The 23,912-nt window shown below is 32.2% G+C and overlaps 1 protein-coding gene across 3 annotated transcripts in view; it reads right to left on the reverse strand.

The window, feature by feature from the left end:
• LOC127714209 (heat shock 70 kDa protein 12A-like) overlaps positions 1-23,912 on the reverse strand; it is a 128,425-nt gene that overhangs the window by 95,311 nt on the left and 9,202 nt on the right. For 2 of the 3 annotated variants that reach the window (XM_052220236.1, XM_052220235.1), the window contains 3 exons: positions 21,957-22,184; positions 20,653-20,805; positions 19,400-20,047 (listed from right to left, as the gene is read on the reverse strand). In XM_052220236.1, coding sequence (XP_052076196.1) covers positions 20,698-20,805; positions 21,957-22,184 — 336 coding nt within the window. In that variant the 3' untranslated portion in view covers positions 19,400-20,047; positions 20,653-20,697. Of the gene's footprint in view, positions 1-19,399; positions 20,048-20,652; positions 20,806-21,956; positions 22,185-23,912 lie in introns of those variants that run through there. The other variant, XR_007987620.1, reaches the window with a different exon arrangement.

Raw genomic sequence — 23,912 nt, forward strand, 5'->3', positions numbered from 1 at the left:
TTGATCTTTTTGATTTTGACAAGTGTCTGAAGGAACTCAGACTCATATGAAAATAAGAAGAGGTCGGCAAGGAGAGGCGTACAGGTCGTTCCCATAGGAATGCGGACAATTTGTTGGAAAAGTCTTCCTCATAATTCAACAATCATGTTGTCAATAAGAAACTCCAGCATATATACTGATCATTTGTTACTCTGTGTAGCATGTTTTACCTTTTTGTTCACTATTAACAAAACATGACGTATGGTATCCCAGTAATAAATTCATAGCGAGTGCTACCATTTTTATGTTAAAAACCATAGTGGATTATTTTTTTAGACGATTTTTCAATTTCACATACATGTAGGCAATGGTGGTACACAGTGTTGAAAAATCAAAAGTTTTGATAGAACTAATTTCAGAAAAAGATCGAGATTTAAATTATCCAGGAGGTCTTTGAAGTTTTTTAGAATCCACATATGGTTAATACCACTTCGCGAGTGAAGATGTACTATAAAAACTTGATATAGAATAAACAGAAGCAAATGGAAAATAGAAGAAACCATGGGAAGAAGGAAAAAAATAATATTATCGAGTGACTTGATTTTATCAATATATTTAGGTAAAAGGGCCAACGTTAGCTAGACTTCCTTGATCATTCAACCTTCATAGTATCATGCATACGGTTAGCAAACAAATCGAAACAAATGACATCAATAGGAATTTGATGAAATTGTTTTCAATGTTTATGGAGGGCACACAGTGCCAGTTTGATATTTAAAATATACAACATCAAATCAAAACTTGCTCTTACTTATATCTGTATCTACATATTGACTTACATTGTTTTTCATTTCATGACGATTGAAGATTTAGGGATGTCTATCCAACGTGGCACATTTCTGTCCATTTTCTTTGATTTTTTTTTTATTTAGTCTTTGGATTTCTTTTGCTATATTTTTTTAACATAAAAGCCTGTTGAAAATGTCCATTGTGGTTTTCCATAGTAAGATATTTTCCACACGTTAACAAATTGTCCGTTCATTAAATAAATCAGGCGTGGTTATGTAATACACTTATTTGTTTGATTCATTTTGATCGTGATAAAATTGATAAAGTATAAAATACAATCACTTAAAGGGCTTAAATTTGGAATTATCAACATTAATCTCGGAATTATCAACTGTTATCTTTGAATTATCAACTTTAATCTTGGAAATGACTGATATTTTACTTTAAGCTCATAGTTTATTGATGTGTCTTTGTCCAAACTAACTAAGGACATTTTTACCACGTGTTAGATTGTGGTTTGTCATTACGTCGTCTGATCTTTTATTTACCGAACGTGACTTATTTCCGATTGTGACTGTTTTGCTGAGTGTGAAACCGCATTGCCATAAGACGTGTCACGGTACTTTTCTATCCCAAATTCATGTATTTAATTTTGATGTTATATTTGTTATTCTCGTCGGATTTTGTCAAATGTCTTAACGTCTTTTCTGTTATATTCGTGTGTTATGGTAAAGATAATTAATCACCCCTTCATTTATTAGATTTTAGTTTGGTTCAACGAAATTTATACGATATATTTGGTTTACAGTTTGATTCAGAAGAAACACCGATATAACTAGATAATACAATTAATTATCTAATTACTACCACAATTTAATATTAATAAGTATTGTAATTTTCATTGTTATTAATAAATGTAATGTCAGTATTACAAATCTAATCTTGAATCAATCCTAATCCTATCTTATTTTTGGGAAATATTTTTACAAATTCAAATGTAACGTCACTTTGTGTGTTTTTTTAGAATTTCAAATGTGACGTCACTTTGTGCGTTGCGGCTTTGGCTAACTCGGCTGTGTATTTTTATGTGTTGGATTAAGTTGTTTCATGTAATGTATCCGTTTTTATTCTGTAATTAGTCCCCACTTTGGTTTTATCATGTATATCTATTATAAAGTCATTTTATAAAATTTACTGTATGCAAAATTATAAATTATTGTAAATAATAAGGATGTTCTTGTCCCAAGCAGAAAACCCTGGCCGTGTTAGGCGCAGCTTTTTGGAAGTTTTGGTCCTCAGTGCTCTTCAGCTTTGTACTTGTTTTGGCTTTCAAACTTTTTTCTTCTGAGCGTCACTGGTTGGTCTTGTGTGGACGAGACGCACGTCTGGCGTATTGAATTTTAAGCCTAGTACATTTTGTTAGCTATTATTCGTGTGTTTCTTTGTCCTATATGTTCCCATTTATTTGTGTTGTTATCCTGTCATGTGATGTTGTCGTTTTTGGTGTTGTGTTTGATGTTGCCATAAAAGCGGGAGGTTTGGCATGCCACAAAACCAGGTTCAACCCACCATTTTTTTCTTAAAATGTCCTGTTCCAAGTCAGGAAAATGGCCATTGTTATATTATAGTTCGTTTCTGTGTGTGTTACATTTTAATGTTGTGTTTTTGTTGTGTCGTTGTTCTCTTATATTTGATGCGTTTCCCTCAGTTTTAGTTTGTAACCCGGATTTGTTTTCATCTCTATCGATTTATGAGTTTCGAACAGCGGTATACTACTGTTGCCTTTATTTTTGGAAGTTTTGGTCCTCGGTGCTCTTCAGCTTTCTTCTTGTTTTGGCTTTCAAACTTTTTCATCTGAGCGTCACTAGTTAGTCTTGTGTGGACTAGATGCACGTCGGGCGTATTGGATTTTAAACCTGGTGCCTTTTGTTAGCTATTATTCGTGTGTTTCTTTGTCCTATATGTTCTCCCATTTATTTGTATTGTAATCCTGTCATGTAATGTTGTCATTTTAATGTTATATTTAACATTGCCATAAAAGCGGGAGGTTTGGCATGCCACAAAACTAGGTTCAACCCACCATTTTTTTCCTAAAATGTCCTGTACCAAGTCAGGAAAATGGCCATTGTTATATTATAGTTCGTTTCTGTGTGTGTTACATTTTAATGTTGTGTTTTTGTTGTGTCGTTGTTCTCCTCTTATATTTGATGCGTTTCCCTCAGTTTTAGTTTGTAACCCGGATTTGTTTTTATCTCTATCGATTTATGAGTTTCGAACAGCGGTATACTACTGTTGCCTTTATTTATTGTATTTCTCAATATATACTCAATCTACTTATAACTCGCGGCTAAATTTTTGGTAAAATGTGAAAGAAAAATAGGCATGTATTTAAAGTCTTGTATAGATTCACGTAGCCTTATATTTATGAAGGGTGTAACTTCCTAGTAATGGGAATACGTGGATATGCCAAAAATGTGGGTTATAATTTTGCGAGATTATATATATCATGTATATATGCAATTACCTTTCAATTTGTTATTGTTCTTTCATAATTTTATATTGATTTCGGGTATGTTCTACATATCTTATATAGATATGTTATTGGAATTTTTATATTAATGGCCAATTGTGGTATTTGAATCAATCAGGACTTTTTTCATTTACATACATATCTATTCATTTAAAAATTAAAATAATGTATAAAAGTCATTCTTTGTATATATTTATATATAAATTTAGGTACCAAATATTAGTGAATGCTATATAAAAATGGGTACTTTTTTTAGGCAAAAATGGCATACCCCTACCAAAACATTTTTAAATTACCCCTTCCCCCTTTGGTGCTAAAGTCAAAATTTAAATATCCATTTGTAATTATGTATGCAGTACATGCTTTTATGTATTATGTTGCTGAATAGGCGGATGTGCATCGATATAAACAATAGCAAACTAACAAAAAGTAAAGAAAAGCACAACTGAAGTGCACTGTTTGGGAGAGGCCAGAGTCCAGTTAGCCAAAAGTCACAGATACTTCATTGCTACAAAAAGTAAAAGTTGCATCTGTTCTCTCAAAATCATATTCTAATTGACATACCATTCCAGTTGCCACGGGTTGTCGTTTGAATTTGGATTACAAAATTAATTGCTGTTGAGTTTGATAAATTGATCAATGATATGTTGAAACGCAATGCTCAAAATTGTCAGATAGATGAAATTAGCATAATCATGGTAATAAAGCACCTTTCCATCCGTTTTCACAACAGCATGAGTTCGAATTTACATGTGCAACATGTGCAATAACCAGTTTTTATAATTTCGGTATTGCAATCACCAATACAGTAAATTATTTTTCTTCAGGGTTGCACTTCTGTAAATACATGTATAGGTAATACAATTTTTTGTAGTAAGTCCTTTACTGTTAAAGCTGTGCCACTTTTACTATGAAGTTTCTTTTAAAAAATATATCCTCGACGGAGAAGTTCATATGCACTACAATTTTTTTTTTCAAAAGTCAAAACATAGGGCTGTGCAACATATTTTTAACATGTATATGCCTCGAACTTCTAAGAGTTCAAACTTATACTAAAATTCTGTACTACTTCACTTTGGGGTTTCCCTTAATTTTTTTTTTTGGCCGCTATTTATGTGTTGTCATACTGGTAAAATCACAAATTTTGTCTCTACGACATAAAGCATAGAGATCATATTTGGCAACCAGTGGGTCAACAAAACAAATTATTTATGAATATTATATATATTCCCAAAAGAGGCGTGGTTTGTGAAATAGCTGTATTTACAAAGTGTAACCGAAAACTATATTTTCCTGGTCTTCAAGAAAAATATTTTAAAAATGTTGTGGTATGGTTATATTCTTATGTTATAAGTTGTAGAATCCTATTTGATGTTAATATCTTTAAATATGTTAAGTTCACTTTCCTAAAAATAGTGTCTGTTGTTTTAAGATAAGCGTAAATTATGAAGTTATCAATCCAACAATTGGATAGAACAGATTTTGTTTTTAGCGAATTTCAAATAGTTAATTGTTAAGTTTTCATATTTCAAAATGCTTTTATATTTTTTTCGAGATAAAACTCCGGCGAACTGTAAAATTAAAAAAAAAACAATATTCATGATATTGACATTAGTTTATTTATTTATTATTTTTTTTTTTAGTAAATGTTTAATAAACATATTTAAATTAAACATTTTCATTTCAGATTCATGACTAAATACCTACCGTTTTGTTCTTTTTAAATTTTACTATCGTTTATATCTGCTAAAAAACTTAAAGTATGATTAAGACCGTCATGACACAAAAGAAAGAACGACTTAATGACTTCCTATTTATAAACATTTGGGTAAACATTTCCACAAATGCAATGATTCCCATCATCAATATACATACCAAAACCTCAAAGCTTGACACACTTTTTATAGAGTCATAATTACTAATTGCATATTAACTAAAACACATATTTTTGATTGAAGATAATCTTTTCAGACATTCAAAATAACGTACACAGTAAAAATAATAATGTAAAACAAAGGTAGCAAGTATGTTCAAGTTGTTATGGTCAGTGGTAAAAGATAAAATAATTACCTGCTGTTCCACTGTATCCTTACAATGTTAGTATATATTTACTATTCTCGTCTCCAATGCTGAAAGTTGAATATTATGCATACTTAATGGTACATGTAACATGATTAAAACATGTTTTTAAATTGTGAGTTTCTGCTGTATTATATATATATTCAAATTAGGTTTGTGATAATGATTGTGTAGTTGTACAGTATTTTGAACTGAGGTTGTCCATTTAAGATTTAAAATCACTGGCCCCAGACTAGTTTTTATTTCATCGAGTGAAAGGTAGTATAGGATCACTTGTGTTAGATTTGTTAATTAATTCGACCTTTTTTATGTTATAAACGTAAGCACATCATAGTCTCTTATCCACAAGTGATGTCTAGTGTCTAATTCATTATTTGTTTGATTTATTTTATTCGATACATATATTTTGAACAAAAGTACTCATTTACAAAATCATCACCCCCTCCCTCATTTTGAAATTGAAAACGGACTTCGAAAAAAACCGCGATGTAACAGACACAGGGGGGGGAAACATTATTTCAGATCTCGACAGCTTCTATTCTTATTTCAATATAAGGTCAATGAAAAGATAACTAAATATTAAAATATACTTAAACATGACAATTCATCAATAACTGCTTATTGATACTTGTAGACATCCAGGATAAGGGTATTTCGTAAGAGTAAATTATCGGCATAAAGGTATTTCCTGGATAAGTGTATGACACACATTTGTTACAGAAATCAATCACAATGTGATAGTTAATTCACCATACGAATCAAATTTTCAGCGAGAACAACGTTCATAAGGTATTCAAGAAGCAAAAAGTATGAAAATATCAAATACATGAAAATCCTGAGGCCAAACTGGTATTCAATACTGTAAAAAAAACCAACGGACAGTCAAAAATAATAACTTAACTTGGAAAACAAATGCAACGCAGTGGTCAAACGAGCAAATGATAAGATTAACAGCAGTCCAAGAGTGATATCTAGAAAATTAAATTGAGAAACACGAACCCTGCATGAATATTTTTTCTGTGCTTTCAAAGAAGTGACAATCGGCAATCTTTCAAAAGTATAATACATAGTAGTACAAGAGAAAAAATGACAACGCGTATACATGTCAAAAGCAACATTTTAATGCAAGACTTTCATAAATATACTTACGTAAAGTACAGGTATTTGTTGACCAGTAATAATCATCAGTTGGGCATTGGCAATTTCCAGAAAGGCAAACCAAATTGCTTTTACATCCGCTTGTTGATGAGCAAGAACCATTGACAGATGTTTCTGAAAAAAATTACAATACGAAAAAATGGAATGGGTATTCAAATCGTAATTAAGTTTAACGTGCAATCAATCAACTCAAAAACATATCTAATCTTGTCACATTGTATATGTGCTTTTCTAAAGTTTGGAGCATGTAAATCAGTTGTTGTCGTTGGTCAATGTTTATCAAGTTTGTTTTTCATAAATTGTATTGTAATGAATTAGGTCGGTAGTTTTATTGTCATTTCACATGTTGTTGCTATACGGTATGGGTTTTGCTCATTTTTGAAGGCCATACGGTGATCGATATATGCTTACATCCACGTCATTTGATTGCAAATGTATAGTTGTCTAATTGACATTCATACTACATCTCCTTATTTTCATGCAATCTATGTTTACCTTAAGAAACAAAAAAAAAATCTTAATTCAAATCTAGAATTTGTTTTGTTTATTGTTTTTTTTATCATGCAAATAATATGTATAATAATAATGATACGTTTTATTTGTATGTGTACAAATATAGTCTCATGGTTTTTTCTTCCTATGTTGAGCAAACGGTTAAGTTAAAATTACTATATTTGTTCCAGTTCAATCTATACTTTTATTTGCGTTTTGTGCTTATTTCACTGATGAGTCTTGTGTAGACGAAACGCGCGTCCGGTGTACACATTTGTTTTCCTGATGTCTGTGGTGAGTTTATTTACTTGTTGTTATAAATAAACTCATCATAGATACCAGCTATATGTTATACACTATATTATTTTCGAATTATTTATTTTATATTGATTGACAATGATTGACAATGTATTGGCCGCTCTACCAATAGACAACTATCGAGTTCGATGCATTTTCGTCAAAAACTTTGGTTTTAGTGAACATCATACGTGCGTTTAGGGGCATCGTCACTTCCGTTTCCATGATGAGCGAGTGGTTGGACAAATATGATCCTATATTGCACGAATCATTCGCCAAATTAAATTATTATAATTGACAATCAGAACTGCTATCATTAGCGAATTGTGGTTAAGTATCTGCGGAACAAACATTATTTCTGGTTTATCCTGCACAATGACGATCACTAAGATGCTTGATGAACGTTAATGGTGCAAGGATACAGGCGATCGCTTCTATCTGGTAAATGACGTCATAAAGGCGCGCATAATTTACGATTTTTTCTGGTGAAGGGCATAACTCGAAAGTGGTCTATTGCATACATGTCAAACTTCAGGTAATATCTTTACATAATAGAAAAACAAAGGATATATGCTACTTACAGTTTGTGTCAGATGTTATTTTTCGGGATAAAGTCAAAACCTTGTACTAGGCTTGATCGAAACGTTAAAAATCTCATATTTCTGTTAGCAAATGGGGAATTTTCCTGAATCCTTCTTCATGGTTTTTTTTCTACTTACGGTTATGGTGATTACACGAGAGATCACGATTGCAGAAAGAGCTTCCTCCGCAGCAAGATTCACACAAAAGATGTCTCTCATTGTCAGATTGTCGACCAAATATGTTAGAATAAAATCCGTTCATACAAATCTAAAAATATTGCATTATGTAAATTTATATCACAAACCTAAAAACATTATGACATAATCCTGATTTTATTGTATTTTCAGTGCTAACACTCGAAGCTATATAAGTTGTTCATTGTGGCTGAAAGGAAAACATCATGGCCTGTGTTGAAGCGCATATAATATAAAAGAGGGCATATGTAACTAAAATATTTTACATACATGTACCTTCAGTGCTCACAAAAGTGTCCAATATACAATGCGAATAAAGTACATATTACACTAGTGTATTTCTGATTTGCGAATGAAAACGTTCAAATAAATCATGCTGAACAATCTGTGTCATCCATCAATAACTTAAATTTCTGTTGACATTATGGATGTGTGTTCTTATTCTGTTTTTGGTATCTTTGATTTTTTTTTGTTCGTTGCCGCATATTGTCGGCACCCATGCTTGGCAAAACATAACTACTTATATTGGTTTTAAGATCTCCAACATTTGATTTGTCTGCTGCTTTTCATATGCTTATATTTGCCATTTTATCAACAAACAAAAACTTTTCTTGCTATAATATATTATATATGGTAGTATTGAAATAACTTACGGAAGAACTCTTACATCCGAGATCGTAATATTCTTCATTCAGAGTTGTCCGATATTTTTGTGTAAAACAAACCTTTTAAAGATAAAGAAAATACAATTTTCAATAAATCTTTTTTTAATAAACAAACAGCAATTATACCAAGAAAGCAATTACTAGTGTCAATTGTCTTGGTTTCATATTTGTAGTCTCTGGCTTTCAAATATCTACACAACATTTCAATTTCCACATAAAATGATGAAACTAGAAAAAAATAATAAAACAGTATCTACAGATTAATTTTAACAAGGTTTGGTTTGCAATGATTTGCTGTTCGGTCATACAAACAAGTGTGCATTAAAAAACTTATAAGTTTTGAATATCGGACTAGAATACCTCATTCTTGTTGCATGCAATAATGTTGTTGCAATGATCTGTACTTATGACACCACTACAGGACAAACAACTCAGACTTGGAACTATAATAAATAATAACTGAATATTTTAAGCATAATAAATTATTCTAAAAAATGTTTTTTTAAATTCATAAATGAAGGTATATGTTTTTTGTATCTGACACAAATTGAAAGTAATTGATTCAATTCCAGGTAAAACAAGCAGTTGCATTATTGGTGGGTTGTTGTCAGTATACTAATTTTTTTCTTGTACTACATGTACTTCTAACAACATTATATATTGGAAAATATGATATACAATTCATTATAGTGTATGTAGATTTATTTCCATTTACGAAATGTGCTTTTTCAATAGTTGTATGAATTGCAGTTATATGCCCATTGTAATAGCTACGCTAACATGTACCAGTCTCTCTTTTAATCCATTTTATATATTAATAAAAAAAAAAACATGAATTGTTAATTTTTTTACGTTTGTTATGTACATGTGCTGGTGTCAAAATCTATTTTCAGTTAAAATTGCATGCATATTTTGTATTCTATCCTCGGGTGTAAACGCATTACTACGCGTCGTATTTTAAAGGGTCGCGACACACATTCCAAAAACACAGCAAATCTTTTCAGCTGTTGTTTCATGACCTATAAAAACGAATAGAATCGTCATACGAAACTGTCAGACAATTTCCTTTAAGCTTTTGTTTAATTGTCATTTATTGTAAATCTTTCTTACCTTTGAAATTGTCGTCACATGTTAAGACAGAGTTACAAACGTTGTCCTGACAACATTGATGACATATTACATGGCCATGGTCAACCATGCGCTTTCCAAATATAACCCCCGTGCTATCTTTTCGACCAAGCTGTAAAATATTATTATTTCAATATTGTTGCATCCGTTCAATATATTGGTATGATTATATTCACTTTCATTTTTTTTTTATTACGGTTGATTGATTCCTGTATAACGTCTTATCGCAAATATTACTTGCATGTCAACGCGAGAACCACACTTCCGTTACTTGGCGTTATCAATCATATATTTATTATGCTTGGAGAGAAAATGAAATGTTATTTTAAGCGAGTTTTGAAAAAGAACGTACTGAGGAAATGAAGACAAAATAAAACATATATATTCCAAATATTATAAAATTATTCATAAAAAGATGACCATAATAGTATATTGTCACCTCTGGATAAGAGCATCCTACGTCATATTTAGTGATGTTATCTGTTGTCCTGTATTTTTGTGTAAAACAAACCTGAAATAACAACACTATATAGCTTAAAGAAAACAAATCTGTTACATATGCAAAGGGACAAGTGTTAAGAATCTAGATTTACAATTTAAAATAAACATATGATTGTCCGATACAATGACAGTCACAAATATCCTTTTGTGTCGGCTTTGGTTACGCAAACGTACTATCAAGAGTACTATTTGTCATCTATTTTGTTTACTTCTTTTTTTACACTGTGGATTACATAAATAGAACAGTTTTGATGAGCAGGTGACAAAAGTGATAATTCATCAATTGTAAATTTCAATTTTTATGGTTTTTTTTTTTTTTTTTTGGTTTTGATTCAGGTTGGATTTAACATGTGGGATGATTATCTTACTAAAACGAAATCATCTTTTTCAAATATAAAAAAGAAGATGTGGTATGATTGCCAATGAGACAACTCTCCACAAGAGACCAAATGACACAGAAATTAACAACTATAGGTCACCGTACGGCCTTCAACAACGAGCAAAGCCCATACCGCACAGTCAGCTATAAAAGAACCCGAAATGACAATGTAAAACAATTCAAACGAGAAAAAATAACGGCCTAATTTATGTACAAAAAATGAACGAAAAACAAATATGTAACACATAAACAAACGACAACCACTGAATTACAGGCTCCTGACTTGGGACAGGCACATACATACAGAATGTGGCGGGTTTAAACATGTTAGCGGGATCCCAACCTTCCCCCTAACCTGGAACAGTGGTGTAACAGTACAACATAAGACCGAACTATAAAAATCAGTTGAAAGAGGCTTAACTCATCAGATGGATAAAAATACAAATACTACAATTACAGGTGGACGTGGCCGGGTACTTGTACATCCAAACAACAAAAAGACACTAAGTTAAAGTTCTTTATTCAATCGTAAAACTCAATTTCAAATCCATCTTATTTCAACTGAAATTATTTACAATTTGCAACACTCTAATTTGCAAGACTTTAAAAACAATCTCAGAAGAAAAACAACGATTGTCATAAACATTTCGTTTCACTTTTGCCATTATAGTTTTCATGCATTAGGCTAATATTATAAAAATATATATATGAAAGTATTACCTTGTTTTCTGCACAAAATATAGCATTGTGACGTTTTTCCCCTTCTGATAAACCAGTACAAGAAAAACAAATCGTTTCACATTTTGACAAAAGTAATAATAGATAGTGCGTTAATATTTTTTGTCATTCAAAGTTACAAGCATCCTTGGATCTTGGATTAAACATCTCTTTAACAATAATTGAAATATTGGATAAAGAGATGACGTCAGTGAATTGTTTGTAATGGAAGTAGAAAAGGATTCAGATGAAATATAAAATAATGTAAGACACTTTCTTTAGAGGTAAGAATAGCATTAATAATTTTAGAATTTTCTTATTCATTGCTCTTGCGTTTAGTATTGTCACGAGATTCTTTCTTATTAAAGAATTAAATCCATGAGTTGTTAGGTTTATTAATAGAAATGACCGTTTGTTATTTAAAAATACATTTGTTTCTTTTGAATAAAAAGGTTTGATTGTTTGATTTATGTTTGCTTAACGTCCTGTGGCAAGTATGTCATGCATGTTCAAGATGAGAACAACTAACAATAAATACAATAGGTAGGTCTTGTTATAGACGGCATCCAAAGAAAAAGTCGGGGAGCTTGGTTTGCCACTGAAAAATGAGGGTATATTGGATAGGGACAGAAATTTTGCCTTGCGACAGGCCATCTACGGACCCCTCTAAGAGTTGTTGCAATGGTTCTTAACGTGCAAAGGGCGTTGCACTCTCTCTCTACACGAGGCATCGGATTGAACTTCCAGTTGTTGACCGGACATGGCTGCGTACTTACACATTACACACAGCTCAATTAAATACCCTCTTGGGATGAATAAAAGGAGATATATGATATCCATCAATGAAACAGCAACCAAACAACAAAAATAAACGACATACATCTCAAAACCATCATTCAATCTTAAAAACAATAGATAAAAGTCAACCCGATATGCTAAGCTCTTTGAAATTACCATCCCAGTCTTAAAACTTTCTAAATAAGTTTAACAGAAACAAAAAAAATAATATCTAGGAACTCTAAAATCAAAGCACACACACACACACACACACACACACACACAGATATGACAAACGAAAATTGATAAAGAGGTTCCTCACTTGAGATTGGCCTGTGACAATGCGGAAGGAGGTTAAAACAAATTCTGCTAAAAAAAAACGCGCGTAAGTTCTTAAGTTCTTAGGCTAATTTGATTCACAGAAAAACGTAAGCAGGGAGATACAAAAAATAAAATATTCTCCAACTGAATTTAATTTCGCCAATTGAGAGTATTTACGATAATAAGATGTGCAATCTATCTGTTTATTAAATGTTGTTTGTCATAGGAAGAAACTAATATGTTTTATGTTTCCATGGAACATCTTCATAACAAACATTTTTTCATGTTAATCACAAAGACAAAAACTTACCATACTGTGCAAAGTTACAAAGGAAAATAAAACATAGTACTGCTTTATCTGAAGAAAATAAAACAGTGAAAGCTGAATGAATGCAATCGAAAAAATAATAAGTCGAAAGCTTCAAATGCAAAAACAGAAAAAGAAAGTAAAAAAGTAGAAAGGAGAAAAAATAAAGAAAGTCAGTAAAATACGTAACATGCTTTATTTTTATTTTTTTCCTTTGATATACATTTTGTTAGTATCCTTATCGAGTGGGGGTACGGTCTAATTAAAATCTAACCCGCCACATTTAATGTGAATATCCAAGGTCAGTTACTTCATCGGTAGCTATCGATTGTCACTTCATACTATTTATGGTTATTTGATGGAAGATTTTCGATTGTTTCTGTTCAATTTATTCACAAATAATAGACTCGGGACAATTAAGGGTTCGACATTTTGAATAGACCGTTTTCATTGGTTTATAGGTTGATTTTTTCTAATAATATTAGAAATGAAGCAACGCAGCATTTAAGAAAGGCAAGTGATAATTCATGAAAATATCAAAGCACAGACTACTATTTGATGTCAACTGATTTTAAGAGCAAACTCAAATGACAGCCAAGACTTGATGCAGGCCCTAGTTAAGGGTTAAAACGAGTCACAAGGAATTTAACCCGGCAAAAAATCATTTAATTAGGAACTGTATGCCCAAACGAATATTTTTGAAAAAGAAAACATCCGGTCCTGTTACGCTCGGATCAAACAAAACATACAAAATATATAACGTGTGTAAAAAAAAAATAACCAATGTGCTGGTCGTCTTAGAGTCTATGAAGAATGTGCAAAAAAGAGGATTTGTCATCTTACGGATCATTATCTTTCTAGCATGCCGGTTAACTATATTCTTATTATTCAAACGGTTTATTTCCAATTGTCCCACAAGAAAAGTTCAGAATCTGATTGTTCCACATTATTTTATGATGTGAAATGATCTTACGTAAACAAGAGAGTTGATGTTTGTTTTGTTAAAATAACAAGAACTAATTATTGCCTGTTCAAAATAATAATTGATATTAATTTTATTTATGTATAAAATATATTTTTTTTTAAAGCATCAATTAAATGCCATTTTTATTGATAAAAATATAACATTTCTGAGTTATAAAATCATCATATTATTGCACTTTTCATCAAATAATACAACATTTCTTATTTATAAAATATATCTATAATGTTACTTTTATTTATAATACAAATACGAATACCATCATTTGTGATAACATTTTTTTTTTTTAATTTTAAATAAATTTAAGAATAATGCATACAATTAAAAAAAGAGTATGAATTCATTTAATTTGATTTGATTATCTATTCAAAGTTAGTAATTATTTTTCCACTATACACAGTGTATTTGGCGTAAAGTTCAGTCAACAGGACTCGTCACCAACTATAAAGGAAACCAGACATTCATCAACTAATACACAGGGCAGCAGTTCTTCCTCTAGTACCACATGCAGAAGTAGAAGACGTCTGGTTCCATGCACTAGAAGAGTTGCAGACTACGTCACAACATACTGGGTTGAAGGCAACAGGCAGCTATGGAACCATTACCAAACCGAAGGACCGAGGACGACAAATCACTTAGAAGGATGGCACAGCGGCTTGAAGAAGATGACCCAAGTGCCACACCCAAACATCTATACGCTACTGAACTACCTTAAAGAAGAGCAAGCAGCAAAAAGTAAAATAACAAAAATACCGAACTCCTAGGAAAATCCAAAACGAAAAGTCCGTAATCAAACGAAGTAACTAGTATCCAGTACCATGCCGGGGGAGTACGACCAACAAAGAGAAGGAAATACACCCAACTCATTCAACGCCTGCAGGAACTTAAAGATCAATTTCAGAATGGTGAAGTTACTGTGTTTCAGTATGCTGACATTGCCTCTTATTTCTCCCACTCGGACTAAATTTGTTGAAATCATATGATATGTTGTGATGTTTATGTTATGCGTTATGCGCGCTTTATTGGTGTACTTATTTATTATGTGTGCTTTGTTGTTGTTACGTACTTGTGTATTATGTGTGCTTTATTGTTGTATCTTCTGCATTACATATAAATATTATTTTGTGTTTGTATTTCATTCATATTTTATAAGTTACAATGATTACATGTAGTTACCTGTAATTGCCTGCTGCACACTATATAAACAAATTAATCACTATCAAAACATTTCCCGATTGTCCCACAATTAAACTTTCCAATTGTCCCACAAACATCTTCCCGATTGTCCCACAAAATTTCATTACCTTTTAACCTGTTATTTCAAAAAGTGGGACAATCGGGAAGACACCATTCAAACGTGTTGTCGACCTATATTACAAGTGATGTTTGTAACTGGACGTTATGCATCATTCAATCCACCAATTAATCAATCAATCAATTATTTATAAAATTGAACTTTACAGGAAAACGCTTTATTAACAGAATTTCATATATAAGGTCAAATAAAATATTTGGTATCTAGGCTTGCGGTCATACAAATTTCGAATACGATTATCGTACTCAGACTAAAAAAATCAGCCAATCAAAATACTGGATTCGATGTGTATGTAAATTTTGTTCTCCGAGTACCAAGTAAAGTTTTGTGACTGAGAGCCCTGATCAAAAACATAAGTAGCAACGGGATTTCAAAACAAAATTGAACATTGTGACGTTCATCTTGATTGATGTTCATTTTAAAAAATACTCATCCAGTTGCAATCAAACATGTGGAACAAAGTAAAATATATATATAAGACATTATCATGTTTATGCGACGGGTTAAGCCATTTGCCCCCCCCCTCCCCTTTCGGGGGGGGGGGGGGGGTTCAATAGTTTAATTAAACCTTACATATGCTAAAAGATACATGTTTACCAAAAGGGATAAAATAAATGTGTAATATCTGCCATTTTAAAACATTGACCCATACATTTTTAGTACATATAATGGAGGCAGCTTGGAGTTCCAGATGACTTGTGCAAACTCAGTTAAGGAATGTGGTTCCGGTAAATTATTATGAAAGGTATTTCGTTAATGCAAACTACTTAAATCTTTTATTAAATTCTTCCATAAATACCAATATTTGGATTTGAAGTGTGACTGTACCTGTAGAAAACTTATTTAAAGCTTTTACCTATTGGTATACATATTGATTTTGCTATCAGTAAATTTAAATCAAGTTAATTATTATTGCTATATACTTTGCACATTCATATGACTCTACAATCTGTTGAAACCTGTATTCTGACATTGCACAAGGTCATGTTTTTCTCTGAATGTTGATTACTTCTTTACACTAAATTTATTGGATGTTGGTTTGTACTGATTGATATACTAGTATGAGTCTTTGATGTATGATTTATTTCATTAGTTGTTATTGGATCTCAGATACTCTTAGATCTGTAATTGTTGTCTTTTTTGTTGTTAGGGTGTATGAATACACTGCCACGTCCGGTCTGTGATTTTGTAAGATGTTTTTTCTGCTTTGTATCGATCTGATGAGTTAACCCCTTTTTAAATGATTATTACAATTTGTTCCTCATGTTTTATTGTTACACCACTGTCCCAGGCTAAGGGATGCTTTTTTGTGTGTGCCTGTCCCAAGTCAGGATACTGTAGTTCAGTGGTTGTCGTTTGTTACTGGATATCATATTTGTTTTTCGTTCATTGTTATTTACATAAATCAGGCCGTTAGTTTTCTCGTTTGAATTGTTTTATATTTGTTATTTTGGGGCGTCACAGTATTGTTTTGTAAAACCATTGTTCAAAATCAAAGTAGATAGAAAATAAGTCAAGTTAGGTCGGTTAAGTTTTAACATAAAGTGTCCGGGTAAGGTGACATGTCTTTCTGAGGACATGTAGCAAGTTAAAAATTTCGCCTTTCCATGAAAAGTTCTTTAGAAATTGTTATCATTATTAGTAGGTCTTTTAACCTTTCCATGAAAAGCTTTTAGAAATTGCTCTAATTATTAGGTCTTTTCACTTTTGATTTTGGTCTGCTTATTTAAATAATTATTTTCTTCTTCTGTGTCTCTTTTTAGTGTGTGTGTGTGTGTGTGTGTTTGTGTGTGTGCTTTTGTGTGTGTGTGTGTGTGTGTGTGTGTTTTGGGGGGGAGGCGGTGTTGGTAAATTTTGCTTTCCAACATGTCGCGCGACAAGATATTTGATGAATGATATCGTATACCTAATGTGCTTTTGAATTAAAACCAGCTGAACCGAACACTTTTCGTTGTGTACCTAAGTATGTAGCTGATTGAATGCAATGAAAAACAAACAGTTATTTTACAATATAATAAAAAAGGTAACATTAATGTGCGTTCTCAAGTCATCAAATTAAGTTTGCAAATTTGATGTCTAACGTCCCTTTTACAAATATTCTATAATTGATTTTTTTTAAAATCAAGATTATTGCAATACAGCCTTATGCGTTGGAACCATTTTGTTTTGCATATGTACTACTTTCCAGTATGTTCTTTTTGACAACGCCGCATTTGGAGGTGTTACATCTTACAAAGTCTATTCAAATTATTTCGCAAAGAATTCCGCTCAAACCGGTGCTAGGGCAATATTTAACTTGTAGTCAAGCGAGCTTTTTTTTGGCTCCGTGTTGAAGCCATCACAATGACTGTAAATTTGATATGAAGAACAGCAATAAAAGCGCCGTTCCTTTGCTTTTTGGGTGTTTTTTTTTTTTGGCTGTACATGTACTTATTTTGTGTCATGGTTGGATACCCATATCCTTTGTATATATATATACAAGTCTAAATTGAAAACAACGTTCAAACCTGTGATTGCGTTGGATAAAAACTGCAATTTTTATACGTGTGCATGCGAAACAAATTTCTTGCATTAATTGGTAGAGGGGTCTAAATACAGCACAAACATTTTCCTAAAAACCAAAAAAAGTGAAAAAGTATATTTTAACAACACGCATTTTACTAGCAGGTCGAACAACTGATGTTCTTAAACCCTGTTGACTGCCATGGTGATTGCCAAAAAAACGGATCAGCAGATGTAACAAAATGGATCTTAATTATTAATTTAATACCAAACAGAAAACAATAAACTTGCGGAAAAGATGGTATACCGCAAACATGAGGTGCAAAAATTGGTAACTATATCCGGATTTCGACAATTAATGTCTCTTCAGTGATGTTAGGAATCGAAAGGGTATTTGGAAGGCCATATAATTTACCTCAATTTAGGATTGACTCTTGAATTTTGAAGAGTCGAAATAGGATGAACGGATTATATAAACCCGAAGGCAAATATAATACAAGCCCAAACGAAAAAATATAAACAAGTCTAAATTGAAAACAACGTTCAAACCTGTGATTGCGTTGGATAAAAACCGCAATTTTTATACGAGTGCATGCAAAACAAATTTCTTGGTAGTGGGGTCTAAATACAGCACAAACAACATTTTCCAAAAGACCAAAAAAGTGAAATAGTAAATTTTAACAACACGCATTTGACTAGCAGGTCGAACAACGGATGTTCTTAAACCCTGTTGACTGCCATGGCGATTGCCAAATAAACGGATCACCAGATGTAACAAAATGGATCTTAGTTATTAATTTAATACCAAACAGAAAACAATAAACTTACGGAAAAGATTGTATACCGCAAATATGAGGTGCAAAAATTGGTACACCATATCCGGACTACGACAATTAATGTCTCTTCAGTGATGTTAGGATATATATGTTATTTTTTTGGCCTGAGAACCTAATGATGGGTATGCTGATTTGTTTGCTAGCTCGGTACTTTGATATTGGCATGAAAACAAAAATAATGAAAATTTTCTGTTGTATATATAGATACATAAATACTCAAGAAGTATCCTTAAATATATCTATATAATGATTTTGTTTTTCTGTTGTGATGAGGACTGTTTGATACATTCTTCACTGTATAAACCGAAGACTTAAATTTTACAAATATTGCTAACTGGTTCATGTTCAGTTTGATTTGTATAATGAGTTTCCATGATTTCAGTCACAGAAGTAGGTGAAGCTTAATGCCATATTTTATAATTTGACACAAGAACTTCCATAGGTACCAATTGAGAATATTGCCGTTACTCCTCGTTTGTTATTGAGTATTTGTCCAGTTTGAATGTGGTGTTTCACTTTTGATTGATAATACTTTTGGTTGCCCCTCTAGATGTTATTCATTTTGCAAGGATTTAAAAAAGTTTAAGGGTGATAGAATGTTCAATGGTATACAAACAGAACATTATCTTTTCAAAAGACATATCATATGATATCAATTATCAAATAGGTCTTTTTGCGGTATGGGCTTTGCTCATTGTTGAAGCCGGACGGTGACCTATGGTTGTTAATTTCTGTGTCATTTGGTCTCTTGTGGAGAGTTGTCTCATTGGCAATCATACCACATCTCCTTTTTATCTTTAAACATAAATAAATCATTGATAGGAAATCTTCAAAGGTCAAGTAAACGAAAGAAATTAAAAAACACAATACTCTTTTAAATTGTGTGTTTTTTTTTAAATTTATTACGTACGGTCAACGTTTATTCTAATATCTCACAAAGAACAGCTCCTTTCAGAACAACAAGTTCTGGATTCTTTGAAATAATTATCCTATGAGCCGGATATCGTTCCTTCAGTGTATTTACAAACACGTGGTCTACATGGTCACCTGCTATAAATAAAATGCCGATTCCTAATGCTGACTGCTTTGCTAAAGTCTTTTCTACCATTTCAATAGTAAATTCTGTAGCATTTTCGTAAAACTTGTGGAACAACTCTGAACTTATCCTTATTTTATCATTCTGAAATGACACAGCGTTTCTGAATCTTGTTTGGTTTATTGAATTAGTCAGTGTGTCGCTGGTAAATTCTTTAAATGAATCGTACCATTTGGGAGGAACACGAATAGTTACTACTTTATCTGACTCGAAATATTTCAGTTTCTTTTCAAAATTATGTAGAAGTTCAGAATACTCCAATGGATGATAATCTCTTAAATACTTCAAAACGTCCCCTCCAAATAAGCGGGTTAAGAATCTTATAAACTCCTGTTTTGCACTTTCATTTGTATTGAAAATTGTCTCAAGGATATTTGTTTTCTTTTCATTTACTTCTACCACAGTCAAATTGTAAGCTACACTGAAATAAGAAGGAAGTGCTGAATGGTGTTCATTTCATATGTTTGCGCATTTATTTAATCGAGTTGTTACAACAGTGTTTAAACAATCGTTAGTTACTCTTATTTACAACCCCTCGAGTGCCAATAAGTGTGTACAAGTCTACATTTGTATTAATTTTGCCAGGGTAACTTAGTTCGTCTTTTTTGACAATCAAAATTCATCTACTCTGTATATTAATATCATAGAAGTAATACAGATTGGCTACGTTAGTCCCTGCGCAACACGACGGGTGTCACATGTGGAGCAGGATCTGCTTAACCTTCCTGAGCACCTGAGGTCACCCCCAGTTTTTGGTGGGGTTCGTGTTGTTCAGTCTTTTAGTTTTCTATGTTGTGTTCTGTGTACTATTGCTTGTCTGTTGATCTTTGTCTTTTTAGCCATGGCGTTGTCAGTTTATTTTCGACTTACGAGTTTGTCTGTCCCTTTGGTATCCTTTGCCTCTCTTAGTCCATAGCTATTATAAATAAAACAGTTATCACATATTTAGTAATATTTCTCAACTAGGTCTGTGTGCAAAAAAAGGTGAATATAAAGTTTTTTAACACAGCTTAGCAACATACCAACCTCCTAAATGTACTAATAAAGACCTGTAGAATTTTGTCAGTGGCGCTATCTGTTCTTCGCCAAATGTAGATGGCGAACTGTAAACGTTCGATTATACATTAACTCGGCTTCGGGTCCCTGTAGAAGAGTTAACTGATCATGTGTGATACCAGCCTGTAATATATATACATCGACTTTAAAAAATTCCATTGACATTTATTATTCAATTATACATACGAATTCCCGGAAGTTGTAACCAAATACATATCAGGAATCATATAGCAGTTTACGGGGAACTTGGTCTTACTCCACGACGTATTGACATTATTTGTTCAGTTATTAAATTTTTCTGTTGAATCAAAGACATACATGATTGTCATTTGTTAAGTCAAACTCTTACATATAGCATTGATATGCACCAGAATGGTAAACAAACATGCTATTGTTTCTACTTCAAAACAGCTGATTGTAGATATCAATTATTTCAATGTTCATGAGATTAAAGATGTTTTAATTAATCGTGTTCCTCCCAAATGTTACGTATGTATATGCACGTTTGGAACAATAATCTTTTACAGAATGCTACAGTGAAAAAGGGTAAATTGCGAACTGATTTATGTTAGGAAACTTGAAAGCACCCCCGCCCCCCAAAATGAGAATTCGTGCTAATAAATTTATTAGCTATTGAGCAGGAACGCTATAGAAAGATTGCCAAAGATAAAAGAATTTGTAAGTTTTGTTCTTTGAATACAATTGATGTTGAAATTCATTTTCAATAATTAAACAACTGCTATAGCATGTATAGTTAAATCTCTATTATCATACGCATTATCATTATTGGTTTCTTTTTTACTTATAATAAAATTAAGAATTGAAACGGAAAATGTGTCAAAGAAACAACAACCCGACTAAAAAGCATAAACAGCTCAAGGCCACCAATGGGTTTTTCAACACAGCGAGAAAATCCCGCAACCGGATGCGGGCTTCAACTCTGTTTGCAATACTTTTATATAACATGTCCTTCATGGACCGATAATGGGTTTAATAAAGTATTCGTAATCGTATAGGAAAGAAAGAGTTTCGGAACGGAATCGATTAATGTTCGGCGTTCTCTAAGTGAACTCACTTTTTATGTTAATGATTTTATCAATAATAAATATGATTGAAGTTCTGGAGAGCAGTTTCTTAAGGTGCGATCTTACTTGGGTTGATTATTAAATTTTAAGACAAAAACAAAAAACAGTGTTGGACAATACTATAAATAAGCGCTTGTAATATCTTAATCTTTACTGTATAAAACAAACTTTGATTTTTAATACATTCACTTGTGTTGCGGCGGTGTTCATCAGCTGGTTTGTGGAAGGTTCCAACTTTCCCGGTGTTGTTAACACCCACTGTATATCATTGTCGTTGTACCCTAATTGCTGTCTTGCTAATTCATTTATCATTTTGTCTTTCATTTGGTTAATAAAGCTAGATATCACATCGACCGCATTCATTGTAACATTATTTTGCCTGAAATCTTTAATCTTGAGATCTTCAATAGCTGTATCCTTTAACAAAATAGACAGAAAATACCAATGGAAAAGTTTAAAAAATCATAAGTTCATAAAGACACAACAACATGGCCAAAAATAAAAACGAAGAAAACACTAACAACAATAATACTGTTGTATGTCTTTTTGTCTTTTCTTTTTGCCATGGCGTTGTCAGTTTAATATTTTCGACATTTGAGTTTAGATGTTTCTTCTGTATTTTTCGCCTCTCTTTTATAAAATACACCACAGAAAACTAAAGATTAAGCATTATGAACCATATCAACAACCTGAGTTGAACCCGAAAGTTTGCATATGTGAACATATTAATCAATATCTGGGTAAATTATGTATATGTGGTACAGTTTAGTCTGTTTACCAGGCTTTAAATTGTTGGCCGTACACACTTTTTGATCTTAATCGTATCTGATCGTTGTTATTCCATAAATATATGTTGTGCACAGGGAAAACTTACAGCATTGTTTTATAATTATAAGATTACTACTGTACGATAATTCAGATATTTATGGGTTTATTGAAAATATTGTTACATGTTTACATGTTTATGTATTCTAAATTTATAAGTAGCTTACACCCCTCCCTCAATTTTTATGTACATGTTTCAGGTCAGGAACCTCGTCATTAGTTGTCGTATATCTTAATGTTTATTTTGCGTTATTTGAATAGGGAGGTGTTGATTTTTTCACTTCTTGTATAATAATGTATAAGCTTGAAACGATTTAATTCAAAACGGGTATTTTGTTGTTTATTTCCATCTCTCTATATTTTAATCATTTTTGTCGTTGTACAGCTGTTTCATTGGCATGAAACCAACATCTCCTTTTATTGATTTTGATAAAATTGACAATATTTCCTATGACAATACTATCAACTTTCGCATCAAGTTTGAACATACAGTTAAAAGGTCATTTTTCAGTAAGTTGTAGTGTTACTTTCGCAATGATTGCTTTTCCATCGACCATCATTCATTAACATATATAATTTCGGGGCTACCAACTTATTTGTCCTTTTTTGTGTTGATGTTTATTGTTCAGTGGCAAATATTTCATAAAATTGAGAATGGAAACGGGGAATGTGTCAAAGAGACAACAACCCGACCAAAGAGCATAAAACCGCCAAAGGCCGTCGATGGTTTTCAACACAGCAAGAAAATCCCTAACCCAGAGGCAGGTTTCAGTTGGTCCTTAAAAAATAATGTAAACTAGTTCAGCGAAAATGGACGTCACACTCCAAAACATATCAATGAAACAAAATTAAAAAAATAACATAAAAAACTAACAAAGATTAGATGTTCCTGGCTTGGAAGAGTCGCAAAAATGCAGCGGGGTTAAACATATTTTGTGAAATCCCAACACGGCCTCCCCTTTACCTCTAGCCAATGTGGAATAAGCAAACACACAGCAATACGCAAATTAAAACTCAGTTTAAAAGAAGTCTGAGTTCAATGTTAGAATAGGTAACAGAAGAAACAAAGCAATTGACAAAAATCAACAAAATATAACAAAGCACTACTAGCAGTTACTGACATGTCAGCTCCCGACAAGAACAAATTAACAATTAATACAACGAGTAGGTTCTGTGAGGTAGATACATCGAAATAAAAGAAATGGGGACTCCGAGAGCCATCGTTGATTAATAGGATATTTTGTTCTTAGTAAGAGGCTTCATATGGAAACTTACGCAACCTGCTGCAAGGCTTCTTTATCATGCATAAATCCAGGCACG

The sequence above is a fragment of the Mytilus californianus genome, unplaced genomic scaffold (assembly GCF_021869535.1).
Source record: "Mytilus californianus isolate M0D057914Y unplaced genomic scaffold, xbMytCali1.0.p SCAF_9, whole genome shotgun sequence".
NCBI lineage: Eukaryota > Metazoa > Mollusca > Bivalvia > Mytilida > Mytilidae > Mytilus > Mytilus californianus.